The sequence below is a fragment of the Cucurbita pepo genome, chromosome 6, assembly GCF_057944985.1.
Source record: "Cucurbita pepo subsp. pepo isolate OVF chromosome 6, ASM5794498v1, whole genome shotgun sequence".
Lineage (NCBI taxonomy): Eukaryota > Viridiplantae > Streptophyta > Magnoliopsida > Cucurbitales > Cucurbitaceae > Cucurbita > Cucurbita pepo.
The window spans coordinates 1,802,571-1,812,830 of record NC_141803.1 but is presented as its reverse complement, the minus strand read 5'-3'; the positions used below and the strand labels follow the sequence as shown (position 1 = coordinate 1,812,830).

General features: G+C 38.6%; 2 protein-coding genes across 2 annotated transcripts; one reads left to right on the top strand and one right to left on the bottom strand.

Moving 5' to 3' along the window:
- Positions 1-69: 69 nt before the first annotated feature.
- LOC111797228 (brassinosteroid-related acyltransferase 1-like) lies at positions 70-2,974 on the bottom strand. Its single transcript, XM_023680178.2, has 3 exons — positions 2,487-2,974; positions 1,563-2,003; positions 70-567 (listed from the first exon to the last, which is right to left on the bottom strand). Exons 1-3 carry the CDS (start codon positions 2,916-2,918, stop codon positions 70-72), a joined length of 1,371 nt encoding a protein of 456 aa, XP_023535946.2. The 5' UTR covers positions 2,919-2,974.
- Positions 2,975-6,877: 3,903 nt separating this feature from the next.
- Positions 6,878-9,826, top strand: LOC111796731 (stromal cell-derived factor 2-like protein). The gene is made up of 6 exons (XM_023679475.2): positions 6,878-7,249; positions 7,813-7,953; positions 8,053-8,193; positions 9,134-9,183; positions 9,271-9,400; positions 9,508-9,826. Exons 1-6 carry the CDS (start codon positions 7,145-7,147, stop codon positions 9,589-9,591), a joined length of 651 nt encoding a protein of 216 aa, XP_023535243.1. The 5' UTR covers positions 6,878-7,144; the 3' UTR covers positions 9,592-9,826.
- Positions 9,827-10,260: the final 434 nt, after the last annotated feature.

Here is a 10,260-nt window from a genome sequence, read left to right as displayed (position 1 = left end):
TCTATGCAGAAATGACATTGTTCTTCATGGTAATGAACAAACCCTTATGCTATTCAAACTTTGTGAAGCTTACTGCATGCTAGTCAAAAAGTAGGTTGAAAAAGCATCAAGAGTTTGCGAGAGCAAAGTGACCCGAACATCGATCGCTTGGCTATCTGTGGGGTTCTGCAGAAAGTAAGCGACGTCGAGGATCGGTGGCTTCAAAGGAGATGCATAGGCGGCTTCTCCATGTAAGAACTCAATCTTATGGAATGGCATTCTGGTCCAATCTGATATGACAGTGAGCTCCTTGAGAGGAGGAAGTGAAGCTTGAGGGCCATCAAGGCCGAGTTGGTATGCATTGACATAGTCGTCGTCGACCTGAGACTTGGCGTCTCGAATCATCTCGATTATTGTTTTGTAGCTTTCTTCCTCTAATTGTTTTGCAGGTAAGGCCACAGAAGCGAGCACAAAGGAGTTGCCGCTGAAGCCTTTGGGCAGAGGAGGCTTCAGCTTGTTCCTGGCGTCCACTGCGAATTGTAAGCACACCATCTTTTCTTTGCTTACAGACAGAGCCTTGGTCCTTGCCTGTACTCACAATAATAGACATCAAAATCTCCAACCAATTTGCCTAAATTAATTCCAAATAACAACAAATCCATGCAAACACACATTAATTAACTTCAAATGATACCCTCCACAATCAATTTGAGAATAACTTACGGTGGACAAGGAGAATGAAGCATTCTCCGTAAGGGTGTGGAAATCTCTCATTGACAGACGTGTCTTAAAAACCTTGAGGGAAAACTCAAATAGGACAATATTGACTAACAGTGAGCTTGGACTGTTATAAATGGTATCAAAACTAGACACCAAGCGATGTGCCAGCGTGGAGGTTGAGCCCCGAAGGGGATGGCACAAGGCGGTGTGCCTTGGAGCGGATTGTGAGATCCCACATCGGTTGAGGAGGAGAATGAAGCACTCTTCATAAGGGTGTGAAAACCTCTCCCTAGCATAGCTGTTTTTAAAGCGTGGAGGTTGAGCCCCGAAGGGGGTGGACACAAGGCGGTGTGCCTTGGAGCGGATTGTGAGATCCCACATCGGTTGAGGAGGAGAACGAAACATTCTTCGTAAGGGTGTGAAAACCTCTACCTAGCATAGCTGTTTTAAAAACATTGAGAAGAAGTCTGAAAGGGAAAAAGTAAGACAATATTTGCTAGCGGGGGCTTGAGTTGTTATAAATGGTATCAGAACCAGACACTGGGCGATGTGCCAGCGTGGAGGCTGAGCTCCGAAGGGAGGTGGACACGAGGCGGTGTGCCAGCAAAGACGTTGGGCCCAAAAGGGGGTGGACATGAGACAGTGTGTCTGCAAGGACGCTGGGCCACGAAGGGGGTGGACATGAGACAATATGTCAGCGAGGATCCTGGGCCTCAAAGAGGTAGATTGTGAGATCCCACGTAAGTTGAGGAAAAGAACGAAACATTTTTATAAAAGTGTGAAAACCTTCCGTGACAGACATGTTTTAAAAACCTTAGTTTGTAGGAACTTTCCCACTAGTTTTGAAAATAAGTTAGAAGTACCTTCCATAGATGAGCAGCAATAACATCAAATGAAGAACAAGGAAAGCCACCATTTTCCCGAAAAGCCTTCTTCTTCAACGTCTCAATCATCCCTCTGCTCACTCGAAGTGTTCTACAACCATACTCCTTTTTCTCCATTTCCTCATTCCCCATGGCACTTTGCATTATCAACTTGTACAAATGATCGATTGCCACCGCCCCCGCTCCCGACCCAGCTGCTGATCGCTTCCCCGAGCACCGATTCGGGACGCTTCCCATCAAAAGCCTCCCCCTCTCATGCACGGGCTTCTGCAACTCAACCCCATATTGCTCCTTGTCGTCCTTGAAAATGGCCGACTTTGTCGCCCATGCACTTAGAAACTCGTATGCAGCTGGTCCATCGAATAATGAATGGCTTATTCCAGTTCCAATGGAGTATCCTCCACACCCAAATCTTGTCACCTGCTTTTAATATATGAATCAAACCTTGAGTACCATATTTCAAAAATACATTACAAATTTTCACAACAGTAGGAAGATACCAGGATTTTGACCGTGTGCCTGTTGAAGAATGAGCTGGCACTAACGCTTTAAAAGATACAAGAGTATTAATAAAACATTTTTTTTTTGTAAGATTCAAACGTATTTTTGAAACAAAATACTAACGTTCCCATTCAAAACTAACGGTAAAAATATTTTGAAACTTTTTTTTTCCAAACGCTTATATTTTTAAAACTACAAAAGATTCGGTGTTTTTATTAATTTAGCTAAATTTTTAATGCAATATTATTAAAAATAATTGGCCTTTACAGACTGTGGAATGTGTTCATTGTGTAATCCAAAGGTTGTCTCTTTGTCTCTTTGTTCCATACAATAAAATCTGACCAATAAAAACCATGTTTTTAAGGTAAAATTTAACAACAAAAAATTTAAACAGCCTCTCACCTGAGCCACAACCAAAGGGAACTCACAAAAATCCCCATCCAAAACAGGTTTATGAACCAACTCCTCAAAGAACTCATTATAATTTGAGAGATCCCCAAGTTCTGATATCTTCACATCCGTGACCGCCTGAGCTAGAATCGCACCGCGGTTGTCACACCGGAGGTTCAGCTTGCCATCCGCCGGGTTCGGCTCCAACCGACCAGCCGCCGGGGACCAGACCGACAACGTTTCTTCTAGACCAATCTTCAGTTTGGTGAACACTGAATCAAGTGATGAGTTAGTGTAAATAGAAGAAGGATTGTAGAAGAAAATAAGGTACATATGTAAAGGACACTGCCTGTCTAAATTTGAGAGCTCCAAAAGTTTCGAGGGGTTTAAGGTTTTGGGGAAGACAGCGAGAGACTGTGTCAGAGAAACATGGGGAGTGGCCATTTATGGTGCTGTTTTATTTGAAGGGCTTTGTCTTTGTGTGTGGAGAAGAGAAGAGGAGTTTGTTGGGTAATTATAAGGAGTTTGGGGTTTCCCCTAAACTTGTAATTTAATTTGTGAATTCTTTTCATTAACTTAGGTGCTACGTTATCGTTGGTAATTAACAATTATAAAATTCTTTTTTATTTATTTTATTTTATTTTATTTTATTAATGATATCTATACACCTATTCCGAATAAATGTATACAATACGTAAAAAGTAGGTTGTATATATCAACGGCTAAGAATTCTAGGGTTCGTATAGCTTTTACTCGTCCGTTAAATACTTTTTTCGTGAGAATAGAGGGATTTGAATCTTTGATCGGTAGAGTTTAGGGTTTACGGTTAATAAATCCAATTTTGTAATAAATGTAAAAAGTAGGTTACGTATGTCAACGACCTGGAATTCTAGGGTTTGTATAGAAAGATTTGCATTTTTAATCGGTAGAATTTAGGGTTTAGGGTTAATAAATCCAACTGACAATGTAGGTTGTATACGTCAACGACTAGGAATTCTAGGGTTTATATAGCTTTTACTTATCCGTCAAATACTTTTCCGTGGGAATAGAAAGATTTGAGTATTCGATACGGAGAATTTAGGGTTTAGGGTTAATGGATCCAACTTTATAAGAATACATGTACGTAATACGTAAAACGTAGGTTTTATATGTCAACGACCAGGAATTCTAGGGTTTGTATAGTTTTTACTTATCCGTCATATACCCTTTCGTGAGAATAGAGAGATTTGAACCTTTGATAAGTAGAATTTCGAGTATTGGGTTAATAATGTCTTATTAATATCGAGCTTCGTTATCGACATGTTAACCTATAAATTGTATTCGAACCATAAAAACACAATGCATTAGAATAATGCGGTTATAAGTTAAAGTTTAGAGACTAAATCATTAAATTTATGAAAGTTTAGGGACCAAAATGTTAACGTGCACTTTAGTACGTTGGAAAAACAGGTTGGATGGGCACATAATGCATAAAATATTGGTAGAGAAGAAAGAAAGAAAGAAAGCAGAGTGATTTTGTCTAATTGATGTCTCCAACTTTGGCAACACTTAGCCTTATATTCTGCTCTTTACCTAATGATAATAATTCCCCAATCTTTTGCTTCAATCTTCTATTGGCTCATAATGTATTGTTTTGCCTAAGATTCCACACCCTCCACTTCCCCTATTCTATGCCAAATCACTATATATAATCAACAATTTCTTGTGTTTATATGCAGCTAAGCAAGCAAATTAATGGCTTTACACATACCCATTTGGTAGATGGAAGACTAGTTTGCTCGAACTTTATGGTTTATTCGGGTGAATTATACGTAAAAAGTTCATTTTTACGCACACCCACATGACAAAATGAAGATAATTCGTTGGTATTCTATAAAAAGATAAGAACTTTTGGTTTATTCCGGTGAATTATGCTTAAAAAGTTCGTTTTTACATACACCCACATGATAAAATGAAGATAATTCGTTGGTATTCTATAAAAAGATGAGAACTTTTGGTTTATTCTGGTGAATTATACGTAAAAAGTTCGTTTTTACGCACACCCACATGATAAAATGAAGAGGATTCATTGGTATTTTGGAAGAAGATGATAAGTTTTTGGTTTATTCCGGAGAATTATATGTAAAAAAAGTTCATTTTTACGCACATCCACCAACAAAATGAAGATGATTCGTTAGTATTTTCGTAGAAGATGATAACTTTTTGGCTTATTCCGATGAATTATATGTAAAAAATGTTCATTTTTACGCACACCCATATGATCAAATGAAGATGATTTGTTGATATTTTCGAAGAAGATGAAAACTTTTAGATTTATTCCGATGAATTATGTAAAAAAGTTCATTTTTACGGTACACCTAGATGACAAAATGAAGACATAATGAAGACAAAATGTGACAAAATGAAGACAAAATGAAGACAAAATGAAGATGATTCATCAAAAAAGACGATGAATAGGGTTTTTGAGGGTTGTCATCATAATTTGTTGATTAATAACAATAAGCCAAACCGACCAGACATTTGTTTAGTGGAATTAATATGAGTGGTGGAGGAGCTTTAGAAAAGGTATATCCATCTTTTGTTTTTGGGTTTGGAAACTGTCGGGAAGGCTAAGTGGAAGAGAAAGGGTGTTGCCTCCATTATACCCTAATTCTTAAAGCTTAATGCATGCATTAAACAATTAATGCCTATCTTTAGTGTAATTACTATCACATTAACCTTAATCAAACTGAATTACTCAAGTACACACTCGAGTTTCTTAGTAGGCGTAATAGTTCAAGCCCACCACTAGTAGATATTGTCTGCTTTGGTCCGTCGCGTCTATTAGAGAGAGGTTTCCACACCCTTATAAGAAATGTTTGGAATGTTTCGTTCCCTTCTCCAACCGACGTGGGATCTCACAATCCATCTCCCTTGGGGGCCAGAGTCCTCACTAGCATATTGCTCGGTGTCTGGCTTTGATACCATTTGTAATAGTCCAAGCCCCAGCATTCTAGTTGGTACACCGTTCAGTGTCTGGCTTTGATACCATTTGTAACCGCCCAAGCCTCAGGCACACCGATGAGTGTCTAGCTCTGATACCATTTGTAACAGCTCAAGCCACACTGCTCAGTGTCCGGCTCTGATACTATTTGTAACAGCCCAAGTCCTAGCGTCCATACTGGCACATTGCTTAGTGTCTGGCTCTGATAACATTTGTAATGGCTCAAGCCCACCGCTAACAGATATTGTCTACTTTGACCCGTTACGTATCGCCATCAGCCTTACAATCTTAAAACATGTCTATTAAGCAGAGTTTTCCACACCCTGATAAGGAATGCTTCGCTCCCCTCTCCAACCGATGTGGGATCTCACAATCCACCCCTTTAAGGGCCAACGTCCTGCTGGCACACTGCTCCGTGTCTAGCTCTAATATCATTTGTAATAGCCCAAGCCATCGCTAGTAGATATTGTCCGCTTTGGCACATTACTTATCGCCGTCAGTCTCAAAGTTTTAAAACGCATCTATTAGGGAGAGGTTTTCACACCTTTATAAAAAATGTTTCATTCTCGTCTCTAATCTACGTGAGATCTCACCGTTATACATGGAAGTAATATATGTATAGTAGTTAATTGTAAATAATCGATAACGTCTGATCACGTTTGTTCTCGAGTTGAGAGATGTCCATATCAACTTCTAGATTTGTCCATATCGCACGTTTTACACTTAGTGCATTAATCGTTAGTTATAAATAAACGATCGTGTTTGTTATTGGGTTAAGCGATGCTTTGGATTGACATAATTATCCGAGTCGTACATTTGTTGGATTCAGATGTTTCTCGTTAGCTTCATAAATTCGCTCCCGCACTGAGAAAACTCTCACTCGGTTATTCTATACTCTTAGTTGGACTCGATTGATTTTTAGGGTTTCGTGCTTAACTCTCACTCGTTTGTTTTTTTTATATATATATAAATGTTTTTTATTTGACAAACAAACACAAATTTAAAAAATAAAAAATAAGATTGTTATCAAATATAATTTCAATTTTTAATTTAATTTTTATAATTTTTTTAATAAATTCATTATTGATTTTTTCTAATAAAATAAAAGGTGCAAGTTTAAAATTTTTAATCCATTAAATTGGAAATACTAAATCACATAAATAAAATTAAAAAAAAAAAAGGCCTACGTGGAAATAAAAATAGAGATTAAAAATTATAATTTAACACTGAACGACACGTGTTGTGTGGACCCAGTTTACCAGAGAAAGACTCCTTGCATCCAATAAAAAAGCAGCCACCTCATTGAATGACACGTGTACAGTTCGGATTAGTTCAGACTCAGTATTCTTACGTGTCATCCAAACCACGCCGAAATCCCAAATTCACTCTAATTTCCGCGACTTCATAAACAAAAAAACAAATTGGACTATTTCTTTAAATCCAATTCTCAGTTCTACCGGTCGAACTCAGAAGTGAAATCGCAAAATCGCCGTCGGGTTTTGGCGAATTCTTCCGATCAACCGTGGCTTCGTCAGGATCCTCAGGTCTGTCTCGGAGAAAACAATCGGCTTCCGCTTCTACTCCGCCGTCAGCGCCGACGAGGATCGTCTACAGAGAGAGAGTTTCGCCGTCGCATCCCGATTTGCCTTTCTGGCAGCGTAACTGGTTCATTGCCTTGCTTTTCGTTATGGCCATCGGTTTCTTCTCTCTTGCGCTTTTGCTCTTCCTCGGTCTCGATCTTCACCAGGGCTCCCCGTCGTCCGCATCTGCTGCGTCCTCCGAGGGCGTTGAGGTTTGAATCTGTTTACCTTGTTTATGTGCTTTGTTCGAGTTCGCATTTGAGCCATTCGCGCTGGATTCTCTGATATAGATAGATTATTGGCGAAGAAACGATCAAATGAAATGAATTAGGTAACGTTATGATTTACGTGTGAGGAAGTGGACAGTTTTGATTTGATCCGAACTTAGGACCATAAAAGATGAAAGAAACTCACTTAAACACTGGTGGATCGTACATTGAAAATCCATTGAACTTTTCAACCTCGTATTCATTTACTGTAAAACACTCGTGAAGCCATCTCTTAAGAATATTTGAATTTTCTTTCTGGAAACTCTCTGCTTGGCTTAGAACTGATCAAATTAAACGAAATTCGAAATTATCTTATAAGCATGAAGTTGAAGGAATCTGATCAAACGCAGTTAGATAATTCGATGGAAATCGCATAATCTCTTCAATCTTGTGCATGAATCTATCTCTTAAGCAGATTTTGGTTTACTATTCAGTAATTTCATAATTGAGCAACTGAATCCTACGATTGGAATCGTGATGTTGATTGGTGTTTTTGTTGAGGACAGATTACTTATGGAACAGTTCTAAAGCTAATGCACGAGAAAACTAAATTCCGTTTGCATTCCCATGACGTGCCTTATGGTTCTGGAAGTGGGCAACAGTCGGTCACCGGGTATCCAAATGTTGATGATGCCAATAGCTACTGGGTAAATCTCTCCCCTTTTGAGTTCTTACTCTTTTTACATTTCCGTGTGGAACAAATGTTGTTATCTGGTTTGCAATTGTAATGAGTCTATCATTGGCAGATAGTAAGACCTGAACTTGGGACATCAGCGAAACAGGGCGACCCCATTAAAAGTGGGACAATTATCAGATTGCAACACATGGGAACAAGGAAATGGCTCCACAGCCACTTGCATGCATCCCCAATATCGGGAAATCTAGAGGTCATTGAATCACATTCATATTTAACAAAAAAATTTTATTGGATAATCTCATGATCATATGTCCATTGCATTGCAACACTTTGCGTTGTCTGCTGGCTGCTTTGATGTTCCTCTCGTGTTGAATTTTGTTAGTTGCTGGTGTTGACTTCATGATGATTGAAATCATAAAAAAATTTCAACTCTGCCATTGTTCAAGAGCATTCATCGAGCCAATATTGTTTGCATATAGTGGAACTTGGGATTATATTACTTAAAATTCAGTTATTAGTTACCAAAAGGAAGCTATATGGACCGTGATGTCCCACATTAGTTGGGGAGGAGAACAAAATACTAGTTATAAGGGTGTGGAAACCTTCCCCTAGCATTTCAAAGCCTTGAGGGGAAGCCCGAAAGGGAAATTCCAAAGAGGACAATATATGCTAGTGGTGGATTTGGGCGGTTACAACATGCTTGATATTGTTTCTTATTCATTTTTTTTTTACTTGCACGAACTTTTCTAGCATATGAACTTATCCACGGAATGTTTAGTTCATTTAGATGAACATATACCAAATTTCTGGCATTCACAAACTCCAAAGATTGTGTTGGTTGAGCAATTTTATTCCGCTATTAGAAATGTTTGCCTGCGCTAGATTTCTGTTATTGAATATCTCAAATAAACCAAGTTTGGATTGTTGACCGTAATATTGTAAAAGACAATTCATTTCCTTTCTTCTTCTTACAAAACGTCAGTTCGTGCAATGAGTATCCACTGACAATTACAAAATCACCATTTCTATTAGTGGACATGAGGATTTTCTTCTGCTATTGGTGGTTAAGGGATATGAGGATTTTGCTTCCAAATTATGGCCATGGTTTCCAACTCTCCATGCTTGCTAATGATTCCTAAATCTAATTATGCTTTCTATGCTTGCTAATGATTCCAGACTCCTTGGTGCAGGTTAGTTGCTTTGGCGATGATTCGAACTCCGACACTGGTGATTACTGGAAGTGAGGAACCATTTACTTTTAAAAAATGTACAATTACGCATCTTGATTCATATGTATTAGTTGCTTCTCACCTGCAAAGTTGTACAGGCTTGTGATTGAAGGGAGCGGGAAGACATGGAAGCAAGAACAGAGGGTTCGGCTTCAGCACGTCGATACGGGTGGCTACCTACATAGTCATAACAAGAAGTACAGCCGCACAGCCGGAGGGCAGCAGGAGGTGAGAACTATGAGCAACAAATCTCAATAAACCAGAAAATGTAAACATGGTATGCTTAGTTATTTGTAAGTGACAATTTCGTAACCATTTTCTTTATACCTTGGCAGGTCTGTGGAGTCCGGGAAAAGCGAGCTGACAATGTCTGGCTGGCCGCGGAAGGTGTTTACCTCCCTGTTACGGAGTCAAAGTAGAGGTAACCGTGTATTTAACTTTCAAGATTAGGTTACTAGGTTTTTGAAATATTGATAAATTTTTTAAATTTTTTACCGTTGAGTTGATTATTTAACTTAAGAAAACTTAAGAACGGTCGATGAAGTCACGACCTTACTTCAACAGGATCTGTTCTATAGGTTGTATAAGGTTGTATAACGTTGTTCTTAAGTTTTTATAGAACGACCATAGCTACTTTTGTTTTCCCTGCAACAATATAGCGTGAATCCAGGTCGTCACTAATTCCAATTACGGTAGATTTATTATTGCCACCAGTAGGACCGACCTTCATCTTAATGCACCTAGTGACCAAATGGATTGATATCATCAACATGATTATCTTCCTCCCAAGCCTCATTACAACAATAAGTTTGAGAGCCTTATCCTCTGAAAATAGAGAAAAAAAGAATAATATAAAAAAATTTAAAAGATGAAATAAATGATATTTTGGTTCTCAATGTTTCTCCATGCCCAACGAGATGTGTCAACCTCGGGATGTTTTACTCTTAATCCCACAAGGTTTCAAGATGGAGCTTAACCTGAGTCTCGATTAAAAATGGCGATGATCTACGTTTCACATGACACACGATTCTATGAATAGTTTCCTTCGAGATTGTGATGGAAGACATAGCTTCAAATGACACACAATT

Coding starts and splice junctions, on each gene's coding strand:
- LOC111797228 (XM_023680178.2), bottom strand. CDS start 2,918: ATGGCCACTCCCCATGTTTCTCTGACACAGTCTCTCGCTGTCTTCCCC. Junction 2,004..2,486: donor TCCCTTTGGTTGTGGCTCAG/GTGAGAGGCTGT, acceptor TATTAAAAGCAG/GTGACAAGATTTGGGTGTGG. Junction 568..1,562: donor TTGCTGCTCATCTATGGAAG/GTACTTCTAACT, acceptor TTGTGAGTACAG/GCAAGGACCAAGGCTCTGTC.
- LOC111796731 (XM_023679475.2), top strand. CDS start 7,145: ATGGCCATCGGTTTCTTCTCTCTTGCGCTTTTGCTCTTCCTCGGTCTC. Junction 7,250..7,812: donor CGTCCTCCGAGGGCGTTGAG/GTTTGAATCTGT, acceptor TGTTGAGGACAG/ATTACTTATGGAACAGTTCT. Junction 9,401..9,507: donor CAGCCGGAGGGCAGCAGGAG/GTGAGAACTATG, acceptor ATACCTTGGCAG/GTCTGTGGAGTCCGGGAAAA.